The sequence below is a fragment of the Sciurus carolinensis genome, chromosome 13, assembly GCF_902686445.1.
Source record: "Sciurus carolinensis chromosome 13, mSciCar1.2, whole genome shotgun sequence".
NCBI lineage: Eukaryota > Metazoa > Chordata > Mammalia > Rodentia > Sciuridae > Sciurus > Sciurus carolinensis.
This window is the reverse complement of record NC_062225.1, coordinates 57733416-57756684: the sequence shown is the minus strand read 5'-3', so window position 1 is coordinate 57756684 and position 23269 is coordinate 57733416. Positions and strand designations below refer to the sequence as shown.

Sequence of the window (23269 nt, the reverse complement as noted above, 5' to 3'; positions counted from 1 at the left end):
GATGGTGCATGTCTTTTAGGGTTGTTTTAAGGATTAAATGAGATAATCCATATAATATACAAAGCCTAGTGTTTGTCAAGTAGTAGAGTGTTCAATAAATGAACTGCTGCCACCAGTAGTGATGATGATGATGATGATGATGATGATAATAATAATAATAATAAAAATAATAGAAAACTCAAATTGAGCAATTACTCATCTAATTAATTTAAGCCTCAGTCTATATTATGGACTGGATATTATTACTACCTTCACAGAAGGAATTGAGGCAAGGAGAAGTTAAATCACATGCCACAGTCATAAAGCTGGTGAGTGTCAGAGCTGTCTTCTGAGTTCACAGCTGCACTATCTGAGCCACTGGTGTGTGTTTGTCCTTCTTGGTGGTGCCTCTCATCTGTCACTCAGTTGGTTTTCCAGCATCTGCTCTAAAACAGACCATCAGACCTCCTAAGGCTGGGGCCTCAGGGGTATGTCCTCTGAAGACCAGCTTTTCCTTCCTGCCTTAGTGTCAGGATGGGTTGGGTCTCCTTCCATCTTTTCCCAGCCTCATGGACAGCACTTTATTAGGCATGCAAATTAAAATTGAAGTTTTAAATCTTAGTGCAGTTTAAATTGGGTCACAACTATAAACAGACCATGCTGTAGTCTGAGAATTTATTGTTAAAATACCTGAGTAATTTTTTGTGCCCTTTCACTTCTCCTCCTTCCAGGTGCTCATTGTCTGGCTTTCTCATGGTTTGTTGGCTTCTCCAGGAACAGGGAAAGGAAAAAATTTTCAGAACAAGTCTTGTGGACCCTTGATTTTGTAAACTAGTGGAAGACAGCAGAGCCCAAAAGTTAAGAAAAATGACCAGAGTCAGATTACCTGGGTTTCAGTGCTAACTCTGACAGTGCCACTGTCTGATTTGGGGAAAGTGGTCTTAATCTTCCTGTACCTTGGTGTCCTCATCTGCCTGACAGTGCCTGGGGAATGACAGCATTCAGTAAACGTTAGAATGTCACAGCCTTGCTGTTCTGGGCTACCCGGATATTCCCTTCTAGCCAGATGTACTGGTGTTTTCTCTGACCAGGCTGCAAAAACATAGGGAGGCCTATACTTGGTCATTTATTGTTCAGAGCATGTCTGTTAATGGGTTGGAGCAGTAGACAATATTGTCCATATATATAAAATCTTGTTTCAGATTGATTTTCAAAGTTCCCAAAGCTAGGGCACCTTTTTCCAAAGTTTAATTTTGTAGGTTATTAATTAGGAATAAGAATCTCCATAAAAGTATAAAAAGGTAATCAATGTTGGTACAGTTCTCTGGGTAGAAGCATTCAAAGTGATAACAACAACAACAGACCTGATGACAACAGCTAATATCATAACAAATTTGCTACTTGCCAGATGCTGTCCTAAGGGCCTTATGTGCATATCTCAATTAAGTCCCATAACACTCTTATAAGTAGGTACTTTTATTGCTTGCATTTAACAAACAAGAGAGCCCGGGCATTACCCAACAATGCTGGCTAAAGAAGTAACACCTCACCCTGTAGTTATTTTGTATTTCATTAACATGTTTTATTTTCTTCACAACACTAATTGGTACCTGAAATTACCTTTTTTTCTTGTCTATTGCCTCAATTAAAGTTATTCAGGCAAGTACTGTATTTCAAATCACTGCTGTGTCCCCAGCTTCTAGAACTGGCATGGCTGCTAATAATTGAATGAATGAAGAGGCTTAAAATGTTTAAATACCTTGCCAAGGTCACAGAACCATCAGAGCTGGTAATCAAGATGAACTCCAGAACATGAGATATGGTTTTCTGTTGTAGCTTTGTATAACTTAAAGGCCCTTTGGACATAATTTAACCCAAGGCTGTCATTTGCAGATGAGGATACTAAAGCTCAGAGAGGCAAAATTCTTTTCCAGTTTCTCACAGTTTGCTAGTAACAGAGCCAGAATCAGACTCCAGGCCCCAGGGTGGCATTTTTTGCATCTTGAATTCAACTTCCTCTGTTCATATAAACTTGAAGTAAAATCCTATATGTGTCTGCTGTACATCATCTGCCCATTTATTCATGCCACAGATCCAAGTCACAGTTGACACTTCCCTCTCCCTACCACCCCTTCATCAATTAACTAGTAAAAGTCAGTTTACCTTCTGAATAATCTCAGATCATTCCAATTTCCTTCATCTCCACTAACCATCACCTGAACCACCATTAGCTCTCACCTGGATCATTGTAGTAGCATCCTATTTAGCTTCCTCCGGCCTCCCTTTGCCCCTTTTCAGTGTTTTCTTTACAATAACCAGGGTTATCTTCTACAATGTAAAACTGATCTGCTATTCTGCTGCTTAAACATAGCATTTATTTTAAGGTATGATTTAAAATTGTTAACATGGCCTTGGAGCCTATGGATTCTGGCCCCTAATAACCTCCTCAGTCTCATTTCGCACTACTCTCTTTCTTTCTCTTTCATTCTGCAGCCCACTGACTTTATTTCTACTAACACCAAGCCCTTCCCCTCTTTAGCACTTTATTTCAGTGTGAGGCTCTTCTTTGTTGGAGACTTCTCCCTTCCATCCCTGTCCCTCTCTTGCTCATCTATGGTTTTGTATCCTCTGGATCTCAGCTTTCTTGCCATTTATATCAACCTCTCCCAACCTCTCCCCAGCTAGATTGGGTCCTTTGTGCTAAGAACTCATAGCACCCTCTGTTTTTCTTACATAGCACTTATTACAGTTACAATTTGGTACATTATTTGTATGATTATTTATTTAATATTTCCTTCCACTTGTCAGAAGCCCTGTATATATGCCATCTTATTCCCTGCTCATCTGCAGGACCTGAAACATAGTAGATGCCCCCAAATTATTTATGGAGCATTCTGTAGGCTTCTTATCAATTCCTACTCTGGGTTAACATATCCTTGACAGAGCAGAAGTGTTAATTGGATTAAAAGAAAAGAAGTTAGTGCAAACAGTAAAAATAATCCAAGAAACTTACCTACCCATTCCAGCATGAGTAGTTTTTTGTTTTAGTAACATCTGCCAGTGCATTTCTTCTTCGGAAGGTTCAACAGTTTAGTTAAGGGTGTGCTGGCCTCTCCACTTGAGTCTCAGATTTGAGAGGCCTTACTTCTGACTCCTGTGTGATGGACATGATCATTTAGTTTGAGGAAGACAGAGAAGGGTACTGCTTCAGTAGACATCAACAGATCACAGGAAAGTCTTATCTCTGCTGTGAGAACTGGGCGTGTTGTCATCACAGAGCAAGTAGAAGCCATCACCACAAGAGGAGGGAGTCAGCAGTGCTACCTGTCGGATGCTGTCAAAGCCTTAGGGCTTCCCTCTAACATGAACTATAGGAAGACAAAAGCTCTCAAATGGAAGTGATCTAGATGGTCTCATGCCTAGAGACTACATCACTTAAATTCAGGTCTGGCTCAGGCTTCAGGTCATTAATGAATATGTTTGTTTCCAGATTAACCAGAAAACTTGGACATTTAAAATAATTCTAAATTAAGTACTTCACTAACAATAACAACAAAGCAGTTGCATATATTAAATAGATCATATTGCAAACTTCCCTCCTCACTGTCATATTTTGGTGTTGGCTTTCTGAAGGCTCACAAGTTCAACAGGCCCAGTTCTGTCAGAAACATCTGCAGGGAACCAAGCCTTTGGAAAGAAAATGCATGCAATGAAACAAAGGTCATGAAAATCCCCGTATACTACTTGGATCCAAGTCTTCTTTTGTCCAAAGAGTGCTCTTATTTAGCTAATGCTTTTACGGAGGCCTTTGGATGAAGGAGACCTTTTTTCCTGTGGAATTAACATATTTGATTTATACAGAAACCAGTAGGAGGAGGAAACTACATGCCTTTGGGTAGCATTTAAGGGAACATCCTGATTCATGATATATGTTCTAGAGAACAAGTTTTCTAGAATAAACCCTTAACTAAAATGCTTTGTGAAATCTTGTTTTTATCAATACTTTAGCAACTCTAAATGCCACTTGGTGCATTCTGCTCTGCCTCACTCATCAGCTAGTGTCAAGAAAGTAGCAGAAATGTCTAGAATTGACTGATAAAGCTTGGTACATCACCATTAGTGCTCTTGGCTTATATGTTCTTCTAAAAAATATTCTCATTTTTCCAATGAGTTTCTCTCAGTTCCGTGAAACCCCACCACTCCGAACTTATTCTGAGAAAGGTACAAATAATTATTTTATATCATGGATTCCAGAACTACCCCATAAAGGTATATGCAAAAGATCATATATTTATGGGTTACAAATAAACTTGGAGATTAAATAATGCATTAAAGTGAATTCCTTTGCAAAACCTCACTAAACTATAAGGAGGTATTTTAAAGACATAAGTGACACACATGATAAAATGGGAGAACATACAACAATCTAATTTTCAAAACTGGAAGCAAATGGATGAGAAATCATTGAATTAGCAGATGTGAGAAAGTCAACAGTTGGGAAAGTTGACAGTCAACCCAGTTGGTATTTCTGAAAGGTTCAGGAATTGGTGGCACCAGGTACATGTAAGAGGAGTTGAATAGAACTAAAATAAGGATAATTTATAAAACGTTGTTTAAGAAGCAGTCATATTGCCATTCCACAGGGAAATTCCTGGACAACTATGCTCTTTCACTCCAACAGAAGTTGGATGGGGATCCAAGTGTTTAGGAAAGGAGATTTATTCTTTAGAGAGAGTTAAATTGGGGGTTTGGGGGAACACCAAAAACAGTATATTCCAAAACAGGTGAAAAGATGAAATGAATTTATGCAGACTGAATGATGGGCACTTCAACTCCACCTCATACTGCCAACCTTCTTCACCTCCAATCAGCTTCTAGTCTTCCTATACTTTTGTTTAATGAGACTACAAAGAATTGCTGGATAACTTGGAATGCTTTTGATGTGACCAATGCCAAAGTCAATAAACAGGGGGGAAGAAACATCTTGAATAAAATAGGCTATATAAAAATAAGAAAACTTAAAACAAACTACAATTAATATTTTCAAATAATTAAGAAAAGATATTGCATTTATGCAACAGGAACAGGATGCTCCTAAAAAGTATTCAGAGAACCATTAAGAACAATAGCATCAAAAAGTACAATAAAAAGATTGGAGGATTAAGTTCAAGAAATTTCTAAGAAAGTAAAAAAATGATAAAAAAAATGGAAAGCAGGAAAGAAAATTAGAAGATGAGTTTGTACATTCAAATAAGAAGAGTTTAAGAGAAAAATGGAAGTAAAGAAATAATCAGTGGAACTTTGCAAGAAACTTTCCAAGAACTGAAAAACATGGAGTTTCTAGATTGAAATTACCCATGGAATCAAGCAGATTCTCAAGCGTTTGCCTCCCATACACTCTTTCAAGAAACTTTTAAAGGATGTGTTGCATTGAAACAAAGGAGTAAACCAAGATAGAGAATGACAAAGAATAGAGAAAACAAAGAGACGCAGCACAGGGAAAGGCAGAGGGAAGCGAGGGGTGATAATAAAAACTGATTCCACGTGAGCTGCTGCACACCGAGCAGAGAGGGCAGTCAAGTTTATACTAAAGCAGGCCAGAAGGTACCAGGAGAGACTTGCTCATGAGGTTGGTAGAATACCTGATATGAATGAATATATTGAGAAGAGACATTTACAACTGGAGTTTGAGGTTAAAAAAAAAAAAAAAAAAGACAATTATAAACTCTAGAGAAAACAGAAATGTACACATGAGAGGAAAACCAATCATAGTTTACTACATAGGTTAGCTTTACTTCATGGCCATAATAAAATTGACAGTGAGAAGTGATCTTACCAAAATCATAATTTATATATATATATATATATATATATAGAGAGAGAGAGAGAGAGAGAGAGAGAGAGAGAGAGATAAAAATCTGTGTATGTGTGTATACACACACATCACTAGAACTATAATATTGTACTGCAACCTTAAGCAGATGGTGAGGGGTGAATAGGAAGCATGTTATGTTTGATGTGGAGAAGGGAGTAGAAATAAAGGCAAAAAATGTTTATCTTCCATTGTGGCGAGGGACAGTAGATTTGGCCTAAAATGGAAAGATCAAGAAGCAGCAAAACAAATATATTATGTAGAAATATGGAAGTAATTACTAGAAGAATGTACTAAAAGTCTTGAAAGTAGTAGTTTCTAGAAAAGAAAGAAGACTAGAGAGTAGGACTGGGTACTATTATTTGTTTTCACCCCATTCTAATAGAACTCCATGCTCTTTAAACTGTGTGTATGTGTAACTTCTTGAAAATACAAGATCATTTTATTTCCACAAATAAGAGCAAGAAAACTTGTTAAAATATTACAGTTTTATTGAGGTATAATTCACATACCATACAGTTTGCCCAATGGTTTTTAGCATATTCCCAGAGTTGTGCAACCATCACCATGATCAATTTTAGAACATTTCATCACTTCCAAAAGGAATTTCATACCAGTGAACAGTCACATCCCATTTATACCTAACCATCCCAGCTCTCGGCAATGACCATACTGCACTCTGTCTTTATGGCAGTGCCTGTTCTGTACCATTCTCTGAATTTCCGAGTAATGGAAACATTTGACATGGTGCTTTGTAACCAACTTTTTTGATTTAGTATGTTTTCAAGTTCTATCCATGTCGTCCTATGTATCAGTACTTTGTTTTTATTGTCAAATAATAGTTCATTGCATGACAGACCACAATTTATTTATCATTTATCAGTTGATGGAGATTGTAATTGTTTACACACTTTGGCTATTAAGAATAATGCTACTATGAACGTTTCTGGAACATTTTTGTATGGACATGATTTCACTTTTCTTGGTTGTAGGCCTAAGAGTGGAATTTCTGGGTCATGTAGTAATCTAACCTTTTGAGGAACTGCTAGACAGTTTTTCAAAGTAGCTGCATCATTTTACTTTCCAACCAACCATGCAGGAAGGTTCCAGTACTCTAGATCCTTACCAACATTTGTTATTTTCTGACCTTTATATGATGGCTGTCCTGGTGGGTGTAAAATAATAACTCATTACAATTTTGGTTTGCAGTGATATAACTTGTGAAAACATAACAGATTAATAAAAACAAAATAGATTGATAAAATCCTATCATAGCAAGAAACAAACATTCTTACTGAGTGTGTAGGTTGATAAAATTTTTGCAAAGAACAGCTAGGTACAGGTTGTGTGTCCCTTATCCTAAATGCTTGAGACCAGAAGCATTTTAGATTTTTTTTTTAATATTGTAATTTTACATATACCTAATGAGCTATCTTGGGGATGGAATTCGAATCTAAACACAAAATTCATTTTTGTTTCATACATAAGTTATATGTGTAGCCTGAGGGTAATTTTCTATAGTATTTTCAGTGGTCCTGCATTTTGACTACAACCTATCACATGGATGCAGGCATGGAATTTTCCATCATGTTGGCACTCAGAAAGTTTCAGATTTTGGAGTATTTTGGACCGTAGGTTTCTAGGTTAGGAATGTTCAACCAGTATATCAGAATGTGAAATGTACTTGATCTTTACCAGATTTACCATTCCTAGGTATGGCCTAAGGAGAAAATCAGATGTTGGGAAAGTTGTGTCCTTAATGTACTGCTACTTATAATCTCATAGTATCAAAAAGTTTGAAACTAATATAAATGTCTACCCAAAAGTAACAGGTTAAGTGAATTCTGATGCACACATAGAATGTCTAGGCAATCATTACAAATAATGGTATGAGTAGAGTGTATTTTTATTATCATGGGAAGCTTTATACCAAATATCAAACAGGCAAAATCAGACTATTGAATACCTGCATGAGACGGTCTCAATTGTGTAAAATACACTTAGATTTTTTGGAATGATGTCCAAAATGTTAACAGCGATTATATTCCTGGTAGCAGAATTTTAGGTAATCTTTCTTTTTTTTTTCCCTCACTTCTTTGTATTTTTTTTTTTGTATTTGATTTAGTTAAAAATCAGTGTGAGTAATTTTTTGAGAAAATTACAAAACTACTTTAAAAGACTATGCATTTTAATTCCCATTTTTATATTTAATGAAGGCTTAAATTTTAGTTAAATACCTTTCCCCTATCATTATTTTTTGAAACTCACAGCCATCTACTAAAAGCATAAAGGAATTCATTCTTGTGGTGATTATATCCACTTAGTGTAGAACACTGTCTTGGGCTCTTCCTTCAGAGAATTTTATTATGTACTTTGGTCTTTGTGAAGTTCTTTTCATGTGGAGTTATGCCAGATATAGGACTTCAGGGTCATGCCAGAGCCCAAGGATAGGAACAGGTAAAAATGGTTCTCCATATACTCTGGTTATTGGAATAATCTTTTTGCAGTCTTCCTCTCTTCTGTCCCACTTTGGAGGAGAACAACATTAACAACTTTATTTTTCTCTGAGCTTATTATTATTACAAGTTAAGGAAGTACTTTAGACATATTGCTTACACTTTACTCATTAATCCTCACAATAATCCTATGAAGTTGATAGTGCAATTATATTTTACAAATGAGGAGCTTGAGCACAGAGAAGTTAAATAACTTGTCCAAAGTTTCTCAGCTGAGGAAGACAGATGGGGGGACTGAAGTCCAATAAGTCTGGTTCCAAAGCACCTGTGATCTTAGCTTCTGTACTCCACCACCTCTCTGGCTTTCCTCCTAAATATGATTCCAAACACTTCTTGCTTGTTTTCCTTGTTTTTCCCCCCAGACTCTCACTCCTACCAGAAATGCCAGGGAGGCTGAGGTTGTGAGTATCTGCCTAGGCTTTCCTGCAGCAAATACTCTATGCAACTACCCTTTACTGTTCATATATTTACCCATTGAATCTCAGAGGTTACTGTTTCCTTGACATCCTTTTCTCTGAAATGTTTGGATCTCTTATTCCCGGAAGTTGGAGATTCATCTTGGCTAGGGGTAAGAAGCAGGCTTTTTTAGATATGTTTCAACTTTGCGTCAAGATCTGGCAACAGAGTGCTTAGTCCTGAAACAGATCATTGGCTTCTCTTTCCAAGAGCTGCATTCCTGCCTCAGCCTCAGGCAGGGCAGAGGCCCAGGGGCCATGCCTGATGTTTGAGGCCAATCATTTGGGGGAAACATAATTTTTATAACACTACAGTTTATTCTAATTATCAGAGTAATGCATGCTTATTATAAAAATTCTAGAAAGTACAAAAAAGTATAGAGGAAAGATATAAAAGCACTTTTGATCCTACCATTCCACGATAACCACTAGTAACTGTCATTTCCATACATACATTTCTTTAAGGTATTCATATCTGTTCATGAAAACTAAATCTTCTAAATAAATTTATAGGTGATAATTTTAGAAAATTCTCATTCATGCAATTTGGTACATATGATTATTGTTAAGTTTAAAGATATGCCAAAGTTGGAGAAATTAAAATTTTTAAATTTGGTACTCCAATTTGATTTTGTTAAAGAAAATAATTGTAAATATTTTAATACATTAATATGGAAAGATATAATGACCTCAGTGGGTATATTTGCCCCTGAGAGCAATTTCTCCATTTATTTTTTACCTAACAGAGGCTACATAAGGAGTAGGCCTTCAACTGATGCTTCTTAATTTTATGTGTACAAGATTAAGATTTACTTGAAATATCAAATTTTAATTTTTGATATCTGTAATTTTGGTTCTTATTGTCTTACCTATTCTCTTGTGATTGAAATTTAGTAAACTTTATTTAAGATGTTTAACTGTTGCCCTGGGGGAAAGGGCTATATATAAGTCACACCATTATAAAGGCAACAACAATGAAAGAAACTCATATGGCATGACACATGACAAGTAGTAACTGTGTTAAGCTTGATTTGAATTGAAATAGTTTGTGCTAAGCCTAATTTTTAAAAGCCATTCAATGATGGAATGACTTCTGTAAATCACACATCCATCCTCTTGTGTTTTCTAGGTGTCTGGCCATCAGAGGAGGTTTTGGCTTACTACTGCCTCAAGCACAGAGATGTTTTCAGGTACAGAACTGCACTTACAAGATAGGTGTTTAGCCCATCTTGGACAGTGAATCCGCATATTGAAAACAGCCTTGTTTACATTCTTCAAATTAAATTGTTAGAAAAAAAGAAAAAGGAAAAAAGTTCACCAGGAACACATGTTGCTTCTGAAAAGAAATCCGCATTGCCTTTGGGTACTAATACTGCATAGCAAGCTTTTTGCTATATGTCAAAGCCTTTTGATTTCCACTGAAGGCATTTTATTTCACTTTGATTTGGGGAAACAAAAGTGAAGCTCCAATCAATCCTTACTGATTGTGAAGGTTGAAAAGAAATAACAACAACAACAACAACAAAAACCACAATAAAGACATTCTTTAAACTTCTGCTGGGGAAACCTCTACAGAATATTTGATAAATAAACACCTCATGGCTATTATTTAAAGATGCCATCCCACCCCTAGTTTTAAAGGTATTTTTATGTACTTGACAATATGTAGTTGTGAAATACAAACTACTGTTACAGATTCATGTTACAGAAATAAATGTTTTCAACTGTTATGCATTATAGATCAACCTGTGCGTGGGATTTAGGAAAAAGAAAAAAAATTCCTTTTATTTAAAAATTCTAAAGATATTTGGTAGACCCAGAAAATAAAGGTTTCTCATTTTAATTCTTATTTTATAAAAGTCATCCAATAATATACTTCCTGAACAGCCCATGATGATTCCCGACAAGCCATTAGTGATTGTGGCATGTGTTTTAATAATATGTACTTTCAAGATTGGATCAATAATATGTATTTTTTTGAAACTTGAAGGGTCCATATTTACCAACCAGTCTATAATTACTTCGAATAAACTAAATACTCATTGAGTGCATTTCCAAATATGAATATCCTCTTTTGGCTTCTTCTTCCTTTTCTCTCCCCCTTCCCTCTTAATTTTGCTTTTTTTTCTCCTCTTGAGGTAATAAACTTCCCAAACTGGGAAGAAGAAACAATCTTAAGAATCTAAGCATATAAAATAAGAACAGGGCAATTTGAATTTGGGCTGCAGAGCTGCCCTGGAAGTCTGGCATTTGCTCATCTCGCTGTGCTTAAGCTTGACTGGAGCTCCAATCAGCGAGCAGTGGGCCAGGCGAGAATGTCCCACGTTGAGGGCTGATATTTAGGCACAAAGGGAAGGTAAGTGCAGAATGGCACACTAGACTGTGAGCTTTAACTCTGAGCTGCCTTACTTTAAAGCGGTGAAGCCAGAGCCCAGTCCTTACTCCAGCCTGGGTCTGTGGCTTAACTGTATTATGTCCCTGCATTGTTTATTTGCTGTGTTGTGTTGGGGTCAATTGTGATTTAAGTGTTAATTGCTAAATGCTCTTTGTGTAATTGTGCTTTATGGGGGCGGTTCAGCCTTCCAAAATGTATGTTTGTTTGAGAATTTTTTTTTTAAATTCAGGATTGCATCTATTCGTGTGTGTTGTATGTGACTATAATATAGGTATATACACACTCACATATATTCTTCGTTTACTTGTCTAACTGTTTTTGAAGGCATGAATGTGGATTAACAGTGTTATCCTTTCCTAACAATTATCTTTCGTTACTCTAGCTAGTTTAGTTCTAAAAGACAGCGCCATTGACAAGGGAAAAAAAGGGAACCTTCTCAGATTTTTCAGCTCAGCGGTGGTAATGTTGCAGTGAACACTAATGAGGGAACCCCCACTGATTTGCCTGCTTTGTGACTTTTCTATTTCATAATTATTTTTAAAACGCAAAACGACATGAGGTAGCCTAGTCATGTCTCCACAACTTCCTGGTAGCGCCGTTCTTGCTGCAGATGGGAATTTGTTCTTGTAACATATATATCTCTCTGACCATTTTCATCTAATTTGTATGGGTTCTACCATTTCTTTTCTCTCTTTCAGGGACCTTGCTGTGTGTGAGCTAGGGGGTGGCATGACATGCTTGGCTGGGCTCATGGTAGGTCTTTTCTCAATTCCAATCCCATTCAGAGGGAGGAACAAAAGGAAAAATGTTCCAGGGCCTCCAACTGCTGGGTCAGAGAACCGTCAACAGCATCAGCTGCGGTCAAGCTGCCGGGTCTTGAGAGACCTTCTAGATTGACTTACTTTCGGATCATATTGATTTTATGGTTGCCTCGATGAGCAGAAACATTTTACCCCAGTGTAGTCAATATCGCTTGTTGTGACATTCCAGGCCTCGCACAGTCTTTCTTTGCCATAGCGAAAGCATTTTTTTTTTTTTTTTTCAGATTATAGTCCCATTTGCTAAGATACAGGAATAGCCCGGCGAATCACAGTTGGAGCACCATGATATAGCTGCTAATGTTTTGCCTGCATTATTACACCAACAAACATGATCCAGAGCGCTCAGTAATTAGATTCTTTTGAATTAGATTGGCCATTCAGGAACGTCGTTCCCCATTCTCTGGGTTCTGAGTCATGTATTCAGGAGATATTATGTAGCAGCACAGTGCATTAGACAAGTTTTTATGTCTCTACAAATAAAAGCATATTGTTACACTGATTGGCATTTGACAAACCTGTCGCTCTTATACAATGTGTCGAGGTTACAGCCCAATGTGCGAGCATGTCAAAGCTCACAAAAAAATTACCCTCACAAAGCCATCTGCCTGCAATGCAAAGTTATATGAAGGGCATCAGGCAGTCAGACAGAAGCAGGCTGAAAGGCAGAGTGACAGCCTTGTATGATGGCTCTACTAGATAAACAGAAGCCCACAAATGAAAGCCTCTCAGAATACCATCATCCGCTGTCACAATGCAATTACCGAACAGAATGATAGCAAGATAGAGGCTCCCGCAAATGGAATGATAAAAGTATTGACTGATTTGATTGAATGATTAAAATAATGCAGACATAAAATGAAAAAAGATTGAAGATTGTTACAGAGAAATAGGTGAGGAAGCATGATACTGAAGGCTTGTCACTCCTGTCTTCACTTCCACACAGACAAGCATATTTGCTCATTGTTTGCTGTGCTCCTTTTTTTTTTTTTTTTTTTTTTTTTTTTCAGGTTGCTATTTCTGCAGATGTCAAAGAAGTTCTGTTAACTGATGGGAATGAAAAGGCCATCAGAAGTATCCTTATTCAGATAGAAAATGGGTTTGTTGTGCTCATTCCTTTTTCCCGGCTGAGTAACAATTGATATAAAGAAAGACAGCATGGGGTATTAAAAAAGAGTCCCCCCCACACACACACACGATAAGTAATTAAGAAAAAGTAGAAATATATGAATTCGTTGCATACGACTATGTGGTTTTTTTTTCCTTTGGATAGATTTTTATAGACACTTCTCATTAAAAGAGCCCATGTTTTGTGAGCCTCTCAAGGCAGTAAGAAAATTTATTTCATGATAACGTTCAAACGCACTTCTTGCTCTTTTATTTTCATTAAGACTTGCCAGCATAAAATAAATTATTTAATATTTATTTAATGGATATTGCTTGCAAATATTAACTTCCAGCACCAGGCTTGTAATTACCTTTTATTCAATCGGTATTATACATACCAGGTAATATTGTACCTATTCTAATTGCCAAGGAGTTACCTATATCCCCCACTGGAAACAGCTATCAGTTCTTCATTATTTCCTTTTATTTAGGATCATAAAAGCTATCTCCCTTTTTTTTTCTGCTATGCTATTACAGTTCAAACCCCATTATATTAGATTATGCTTTACTAATATGTACACAGAGTTCATGAAAATTGAACTGTACTTTAACTAAGAAAGCAAGCATAATTTGTGGCTACTTTAGCAGTCAAGCTGATTTGCTCAGGGGCAGTTAACAGCCGTTAGAAATTGAGAGGAAAAGTGGAAGATGTTTGCTTTGATTTTTTTTTTTTCTTTTTTTTTTTTTTTTTTTGGTGTGCCTTACATTACATGATGAGGGAGGCGGCCTACTTGTTTGAATCGTAGGCCCCTAAAATGCCAATGCAACTTTGATTTTTTGCCACATCTTACATAAAACCTATTTTTGATTCTCTTTTCCTACTTCCGTTCTATAATTTTTTTGAAAATAAAATTCGCTGCAGCTCCATCAGCCTGCTCGCAGAGGAGGAAGGAGGAACAAGAAGCACAGTAGCTAATATTGTTCAGCAGCACTTGTGAGCTCTACAGAGCCCCACCCCGCTAATTGCCTGACAGACCTAAAAAAAATTCAGGAAGGAAAAACAGCCAATCACAATCTTGGCCTTTCACACAAGGGAAAGAGATCACAAAAGGTGCTTCCTTTTTTAAAATGCAGGATTTTAATCATAATCTTGAGACTGTCGCAAGTTTTTCAAAATATTCCTGAAGATGAGCTGATGTTGTTTCATTCACTCTGCTTGATTCTGAGTTATTCTGTGCATGTATCATTTCACTCTGCTCCTCCTCCTTCTGTCAGGGAACACAGTGAGCAAGAGGAAGCTCAGGTATGCCAGTTCAACCCCAATGGATGTTTTTTTGCAGGGAGAGAAAAGCAGGAATATTGAACGAGAGAAGATTATTTTAGCCACAGAAACTTTCAGATTGGGCCCAGTAACCTGAGATTTTTTTTCTTTTTTTCTCAAGTCAGCAGGTGTCTTATTTAAAAAGCATCGGAAACCAATTAGAACTTTTATCAAACTATGGGAAGCATCTGCAGTTAGTATGTAATTTTAATTGTACTAAAATTATTATTGAGCTAAACTACAGAGCTTCTAGAGAGGGAAAGCAATGCTAATATCATTAATTACCGCACCTTTGCTTTAAACAGCAAAGATGCCATGCCAGCTCTTGAAATCAGAGTGGAAATCTCAGATTCTGCATTCACTCTGCCGGCCTTTCAAAGAAATGATTGGTTCAGCCCCCTCCCAAGAAAATGGATTTTTAACATTTGGTCCTCAGAAGCTCAGCCCTGAGAGTGCTTTATTGTACTGGGTTTTACAATGGGTTTAATATAGCGGGGTGCCAAAGGGCAGGAGGGGAAGAACTTTACAATGTAGATAAAGTAGGTTCTTTCAGGATGCAGACCAAAACTGGTCGTGTGTTTTATTTCGTCTCTTAGGACTTTCCTGATAGAATTCAGTTTTTTCATGCAGTTGTTCCATGTTTGTGTGCCTTTTTCTGTTGTAACTAGATCTAATTTTTTTAATTAAGAGAAAAGAGCATGCATAAAGCCTTAAAATTGGCAATGTGTTTTTCCTGCTTTTAATACTAATGTTGTTCTTGATTTGCTAGCAGAGCTTACAATGGGCATCCATCGTAATCTGTTTTACTGAGTGAGTTTAATATTAGTGAATCCCCCTCATTTGTGTGCCTACTTTCTGTAAGAATAACTAATTCACTGAATCACATACTATTGATGCATATAGATCGAAACAAACTCATTTAAAAATTACTGTTTACATCTTCCCTTTAAAATTTTAGGAAGCCTAAATTATACAGCAGTTGTAGGATATTATCCAAAAAATCACTTTCTAAAAAGTAAAAGTGGATGTCAACAGAAAAAGGGGAAAACATTGCCAGAAGCCAGAAAATCTCTAAGCAAAGCTGCTAATTATTCTTAATGGGCAAGATGAGCACATTAAGAAACAAATGAATACATCAGTGAAATGTAATTGAAAATCGACCTGGCAATCACACATCACATCTGAGTATTGGCCTGTATATTATTCTCATCATTTTAAAAATTATTTTTGTTCTTGTCTTCTGAATTTAATGAAGTCAACTGAGTCTTCCTAGTCTCTTAAACTTCCAAGATTCTGATTTTTACCATTTTTTAAGAAACAAATATAATTTTCTGTTATTTCTTTTTAATCATTATTGCTATTTTTAATATGTGAGGCAATGAATGGATTAGTTCTGAATCTTTATATCATTGAAGCATGTCAACTAGTTGTGAGGTTATTTATTATCTTCCTAAAATGTATCAAATGAATTGGCTACATCTTCTAGAGTTCTCTGCCTTGACCCTGAAAAGCTAGATGTTGATCTGAGATTTAATAAACAGAGATATCTGAAAATAGATTAAGACTTGAAGTAAAATGAATTTTCTAAGTCTCAAATATTTTCTCAGACTCATGGGTAGGTTTCCCTGAGGTTCTCCTTGGTCCTTAAACTTTATCCCTAGTTTTAAGCCAGAGCCACTTACTTCAGAGGTGTCTCTCCCTATGGATTCCATTTTATCAGTACCCCAAGAGAAGGATAATTGGAAACAGGACCAGTTACTTCATCTCGTTCTCAAATGTATACTAAAACAATATGAAATGCATTCCTTTTTCTTTGGCACTTCCCTTTTTTAGTGCAGTAATTTCCAAGTACCCACATTTAAAACCACCCAATAAGGTCTGTAGCTGGTGATGACAGTGACATAAGAATAGGGAGAAAAATAGGACACCCAGTTATTATTGGTGCTAAACCTTTTCCAACTCATAATGAATAAAAGTAGAACACTAAAGGTGAGCAACCCTCTCTGACTGCAATCACTAAATCACCCAGTATAAGCACCTGGCCTTGACCCATTCTTAGTAAAGTCTAGCATGTTATTTGCAGAATATTCCAATGCTTGGCTACCCATTTTTCTGTGCTCTTGACCCAAGCATCTTATCTCCATGAGTCTACATCATGATCTTGAGCTCAGAATTCTCCAAAACAGGTAAATCTATGCTTTGTAAAGGAAATATCCCTGGCTTACTGTTCTTTTACTCAACAGGAACTCTGACTTGTATAATTAACAAGTGAAACATCATATAGAATGTGCAGCCTGTGCTAGGAGAACTTGGAAATCCCAGTTCCAGGGCCAGTCAAGGCCCTTCCTGCACAAGTGATTCCAGCTACACTTCTACCTACCAGATGCATCATAAGTAAGCTCTACATGCCTCACCTTGGTAGGAGTTCCACAAATATCTTTTAAAATTAAATTAAAATTAATTCAACTAGTATTAATTGCATGCCCTTTAAGGTGCTAAAAACAAACAAACAAATAAAAAACAGCTATAGATAGTGATTAATACAGACCTGGTCTCTATCCCTGTGGAACACAGATTTTGCCATGGCTGGAGCACATTTATATGTATGCAAGACACTGAAAAACTACAAGGCAGAAGTTCTTTGATTTCTTCCATTTATTTCAATACTAAAATATAAATGTTCACATAATTAGTTTCGAGCAGCAGGAACAAAAAATAAAACTTAACTTCCAAACTTCATTTTAGTTAGTGTCACTAGTCTTTTCATCTCACCAAAACTTTTGCCTGAATTATTTTAAAAAGATAATGAATTAGTTGTGCTCCATTTGTGTACAACATGTCAAAATGCATTCTACTCTCATGTATAACTACTTAGAACAAACTAAAAAGTAAAAAAAAAAATTAAGAAGAAAAAGATAATGAATTGGCATGAATTAGGCACTTACTATATGCCTATCATATGGCACACCCCATTAAGTCTATAAAATAAGTATCACTCTTCCTGTCTTTAGAGATGGAGCACAGAGAGGTTGATTTACCCAAGGGCACACAGCCACTGAGTATCAAAATCATCACTGGAATCCAGGTTTATTTCACTTTGGGGCTTTTTTCACCCATTAAGTCATTCTGTTTCACCAAAAACAAGAATGATTAGGGATTAGGTGTTACTGGGTTTCCTCAGTACCCTTGGAAGAGAAAAGGTCTCTCATGTGTAAATGTAACAATTGGCATTGCTAACAGAGAATTCATAGTCATTCTCTCAATTCACTGAAGTAATAAGTACATTTAGGAACAGTTTGCAGGACTGGGGATATAGCTTAGGGCAGTATTCTTGATCCCCAGCACCAAAATAAAAAATAAATAAATAATCAATAATGAATCTATAATATTATATTGCCAGGCGTGGTGACACATACCCCCTTACTCCCAGCAACTCAGGAGGCTGAGGCAGGAGGATCACAAGTTTGAGGCCAACCTCAGCAACTTGGCATGACCTTGTCTCAAAATGAAAAATAAAAAGGGCTGGGAGGGTGTCTCAGTGGTTAAGCACCCCTGAGTTAAACCCTAGTACCAAAAAAAGAATAGTTTGCAAAGCTGGACCCCATGGTGCATACCTGTAATCCCAGCAACTTGGGAAACTGAAGCAGGAGGATCACAAGTTGATTCAATCCCCAGTACCACAAAAAAAGAAAATAAAAAAATAACAGTTTGCAACCTTAAATCAGCAAATATTGCCACATTGGGCATTTTAAAAATTCTTTAAAGATCAAAATTTAAAAAAAAAAAGATCAAAATTAATAGGATTTACACTATGATCTCATCATTTTTGACCCTTTTAATGTCCCTTCATTGGGAAACAAACCAAGAAAGTAATGCTTTGTGAATCACAATGTTATTATTTTTTAAATACTTGCTTTCTTAAAGAATAATGCCAATTCTAAAAATGTTTGTACAACTGCTGATACATACAACAATCACTAAGGACAGGAAGAGGCTAATATTTTCAACAATACTACACACACACACACACACACACACACATATATATATATCTCATACATAAAATTTGCTTAAATGACTATTACTACTATTATATGCAAATACATGTTTTAAGACGAAAAATCAATTGAAACGAAACTAAAATGGAGCCCCACTGCTGAACTGTGCTTTGAGAAGAAAATCAAGAGCAAGAATTCTGGTTTCTTTTAACCGTGAGCACATGTCCTGCAGCTCTGGAAGTTCTGTTGCCCAGACAAGGGGATTGGAGGTGATTGCTCTGTATCCACTTAATCAGAAATCACATTAAGGCTTTCTTTGCACCAACCCCTCCCACTGGACTCTTCTGGAAGGTGGGTGCAGTTCCGAGAACATGATTTGGTTCGCTGTGTTGAACACTATCCTGGACATATTGACTCGATTTGATTGGATTCCCTTTATTACCCTGAGGTGACACAGAGGGATGATAAAATCTATTATTGGACACAGTGCCATCCAGAAGAGCCATCAAAATCTGACCTAAAATAAAGAGTGGGGAGTAGAATGTCAGAATTTTTTATCTGACATTTATCTCTTAAGGTAATATTTCAAAATACTAGTGCTATTTTTTTTCTCTTTGGGCTTATTTTAATATTAAAAAACACCTCCTAAACCACAAAATATGTTTCCTGCCCAGTTCTAAAAATAAAGCAGCCTAAATCCTGCTGTGAATTTTTTCATTAAAAAATTGCTTCTAGAATATAAATACATATGCTTGCTTCAGCCTGACCACCTGCAGTCACAGGTTTATAAATTGTATAAAAGTATATAGTGTTAAGATGTTTACTAAAAATTATTAATAGGTTTTCTGAGTTATATAATTTAACTTCCCTATGACTATTTTATAAAAAGTATTACCTCCACTAACAAAATCATATGTTTTGCTTGATAGATTAGTCATGTACTCATATGCCGCTACAGGTGTACCAGGCACATTATGGCCTGCAGTTGGATGCCATGGAAACGCTGAGTAGGGTGTGGCCGGAATGTGGGGGAACTTAAAAAAACAGTTGTCAGTTGACTCTTTACTAATTTTGTTCTTCTCAGAATAAAGATGTCAGCTGTCCTTTTCAGCAAGACGTTTCATTTAGAAGACTTTCCTGAAATACTTTCTTCCTGAAATAGACAGAGCTGTAGGCCGATGTGTCATTTTAGTTAATCAAAACAAGTAGGCAAATTAGTCTCCTTTATTTTTTTAATGAATGTAATTTAACGGTATTTAATTTGCATACAGGAAAGTTCACCCAGGAAAAAAAAAAGTCTGCATTATGGCACTTTTGTAAACCTCAACAAAGCCCTTCATTAGGAGACCTAATTGATTTTTCCTACCCACTCCTGGGGGAAGAAAGCTATCACAGTACCTGCTTATTCACTCCAAGAAGAAATGGGTGTGCCTGGTGGTTCAAGCAGAGATTTGGGTTAAAAAGTCCTGTGGCTCTGTTCTTGCAGGGAGATCTTGGCCAATGCTTGTTTTGAGCATTCAGGAAATCTGTTTTTCTGAGCAATAGGGGAACGTCACTTGTCTGCTTGGTGTCCTCCCCATGAGCCCAATTTAGTTCAGCTTGCAGCCTTCACTGGAATTATTTTATTTCTTGTTTATTTAAACCTGCCTCATTCCAAAAGATGGATTTTGAGGCTTCTTATAGAAACACATGGAATATATCATATAAAATGAGAAAGTGAGGCACTTGGAAATTCGAAAGCTGGGAAAACATGGTGAACATGAAGTTAGTACAGAAAATACATGCCACAGAAGCACTTCTGGTTAGGACTTAACGAGGTTCAGCTATGCACAGGAGCTAGAACAAAGACAGAAAGAGCAATAGTTGTAAGATTTATAGTGCCCAAAATCAGTTTATCTGAAGTCCAGCTTTTCCTGCTGTTGAAAACGGACATAATGGACCTTCGGATAGGTGTTTGATATGATGAACCAACTCAACACACTCTTCAGTAAACGTGGCTGTTTTGTATAAGTCCTTCCATGCTAGTAGATGGCCAATGGCCAGAGCACAGGTCTATAAAGACAGTTATTCAAGGAAACTTTCACTAGATTGACTTTCTTCTTCAGTACTTCATTCTCTTTCAGAATGCTCTCAGAGATGCTCCAAAACTTTCTGCACCTTCTTCCCATTTCTTCCCAAGTTTCTCATCCCCACTCATCTGCTAGCATTTCAGAGATTGGAAATGCTTCAAGTTGGAAAGTCTCAGAAGGCTGGCATCACCCTCCCCACTAACTGAAAGGCACTTGCCTTTGGACCTGTAGTTCTTTTAAGCAAGGGGGGCATGGCACCTATACAGTAGTCACTGTCCACTAGCATCCCTATTCTGGATCTTGCTATTCTGGACCCAGATGTAAATTTCACAGATGACAAAACTATAGCCCAGGGATTAAAAGATCTTGTTTGTGGTAAGTAGATCCAGGGCTGCACTGTTCTCCTGCCTCACCTCTTTTCACTGGGCTCTTCCCATCATGATAAGGTTGCTGTGGGCTTTTTTGTTCAGTCAGTTGAAAACCACTGCACAAGTTTTCTTAACTGTCCTACAGATGTGAGAGACATCATTGCAAGGAATCAGAAGGCTGGTACATTTAAGACTCAGAACATTTCAAGCAGGTAAGGCACATTTCTACTTTTAAATACTCCAGGTTGTCAAAATATACCCTACTGTCATGTATATCTAAAAAGCAACTAATAAAAAAGAAAAAAAAAAAGAAGTAATTGCATCTATGAATGAAACTGCTTTTCTTGATATTGTGGCTGATTATTTCAAATAATAATAGCTAACCTTTATTGAGTAGTTACTATGTGTCAGGCACTGTTTTAAGCACTTTACAAACGATATCTCATTTAATGCTTGTGAGAACCCTAGGAGGCAGGCAAACACTCATTATCCTCAATTAATAGATGAGAAAACTGAAGATAAGTATAAGAAGCATTGGGCTAAGGATGATTTTAGGGTTGAGATTATACAATATGAGTTTGGAGAAACTCAGTCTGAGACATTCTTAAGTGGCTCTATTTCAGTGCTTTTCAACCTGGGACCAGTTTTGCTCCCCAGGGGATACTGACATTCTCTGGAGACATTTTTTTATTGTCATGATTTGGGGGAGGAGGGAGAGTGTTGCTACTGGCATCTGGATTATCCCTGAACATTCTTCAGTGCACCAGGCAATCCCCTCAACAAAGGAGTATCTGGCCTAAGACGTCAACAGGACAGAGGTTGAGAAACCTTGCTCTATTCAATGATATTAAAATAGGGCTGGGGAGATAGCTCAGTCAGTAGAGTGCTTGCCTTGCAAGCACAAGGCCCTGGCTTCGATCCCCAGCACCAAAAAACAAAACAAACAAAAAAACAAAATAGTCTAGGTTTCCATTCCCTTTTAGATCCTATTAATTCTTTTTCAAACTAAAGAGAAATGCTTGCCCTCAGCCAAAACAATGCTGTGTTCTGTGATGTCACATTTAATTCTAGCCCTGTTGGTAATGGACCTAGAATGGATGAGTAATCCTTCAGTTTTCACATGAAGTAACTATTCGTGCATTTTTCCTTTATGCATTGAAGTACTGAGTTTATTAGAAGAGCAATTCCATTCTCAGTTATTTTATTTATTACTATTAATTGGTTATCATTTTAAGTTTTCACTTTACCAAGGACACTCCCTACCTCAACTGCCCAGATGGGGGGGGGGAGTTGAATGAATAACTCTAATGCTTAAAAACCAAAATGGTGGACAGATAGATATGGGGTTATGGAATAATAATAATGTTTTTCTTTTGTATTTGGAAAGTGCAACAAAGTGTCTTTAGATGTAGTTCCAAATCCTTCTTTAGAATGTTCCAAGCAGACCGTCAGCACAGGGGGCAGTATGCACTACGTTTCTCATGTAAGTGAATAAACAAGTCTGGTTTCCACAAACCTCAGGCAGGTCCAGAGAAAGAGTCTGCCATTACCTGTGCGTTCCTAATTTTTAGGATAGCCTTTCTCCCCAGACAGATGGCCATACCCTTCTGAAGAGGACTTCATTTGGGGACATGATTTTCAACCTGGTCTTTTAGTTATCAATCAAAATTGCATTTTCTATGTCGTCCTCATTTACATTTATTTAATGCTTAAGGTTATTTGTGACCATTTGAGTGTATTTCAGCATATGGAATCAGGGAATAATAGATTTCAGCTTCATGCTGTGAAGAGAGATTGTGTTTTTACAAGACACAATGTTGTTTACTGGGTGTTAATAATCACTAATTAATAAACATATCCAGATTTCTAAAATGCTGCATTTTAAGGAACAACAATGTCAAGTGTTTATGGAGTACAATAGTATTTTCTATCATCTCTTCATAAAATAATTAAGTTACAGAAAGAAACAATGCGCGGCCCAGGACAGATCCCAAATGCTGAATATGTGGCCTTTGTTTCTATTTTTCTGTGCTTAAAATTGCTATTTCTAAATATGTGGTTCTAATGTGTACTGGACATACAGTCTGTATATCAATAGTCATAAAAGAACCTCTAAGATGAGAGGTTTTGTTTTTTGTTTTTCCATCTTTATCTTATACTAATTGTGGCCAGTTTCTTCTCTTTTAACCACTGCAAGCATTTTATCCAAAGTCTACTAAAGCGTGTGCCAGAAAACAGGTGGATGTGTCAGTCCTTGAATGCCTTGATCTTACATTAAGGAGCTACTTGACCACTTGACCTTTAACCTTCAGCAGCTGAAAGAAGCTGCCAACCAGCGATGTAATAATCAGCATCGCCCTTCAAGCCACTG

General features: G+C 36.9%; 1 protein-coding gene across 3 annotated transcripts in view; it reads left to right on the top strand.

Moving 5' to 3' along the window:
- Camkmt (calmodulin-lysine N-methyltransferase) overlaps nucleotides 1-23269 on the top strand; it is a 398047-nt gene that overhangs the window by 329756 nt on the left and 45022 nt on the right. For all 3 annotated transcript variants that reach the window (XR_007104678.1, XM_047522765.1, XM_047522764.1), the window contains exons 4-7: nucleotides 9952-10012; nucleotides 11916-11970; nucleotides 13046-13109; nucleotides 21044-21110. Coding sequence is in view for 2 of the 3 variants with exons in the window: in XM_047522765.1 (XP_047378721.1) it covers nucleotides 9952-10012; nucleotides 11916-11970; nucleotides 13046-13109; nucleotides 21044-21110 (247 nt within the window). In the remaining variant the exon portion in view is untranslated. The remainder of the gene's footprint in view (nucleotides 1-9951; nucleotides 10013-11915; nucleotides 11971-13045; nucleotides 13110-21043; nucleotides 21111-23269) is intronic.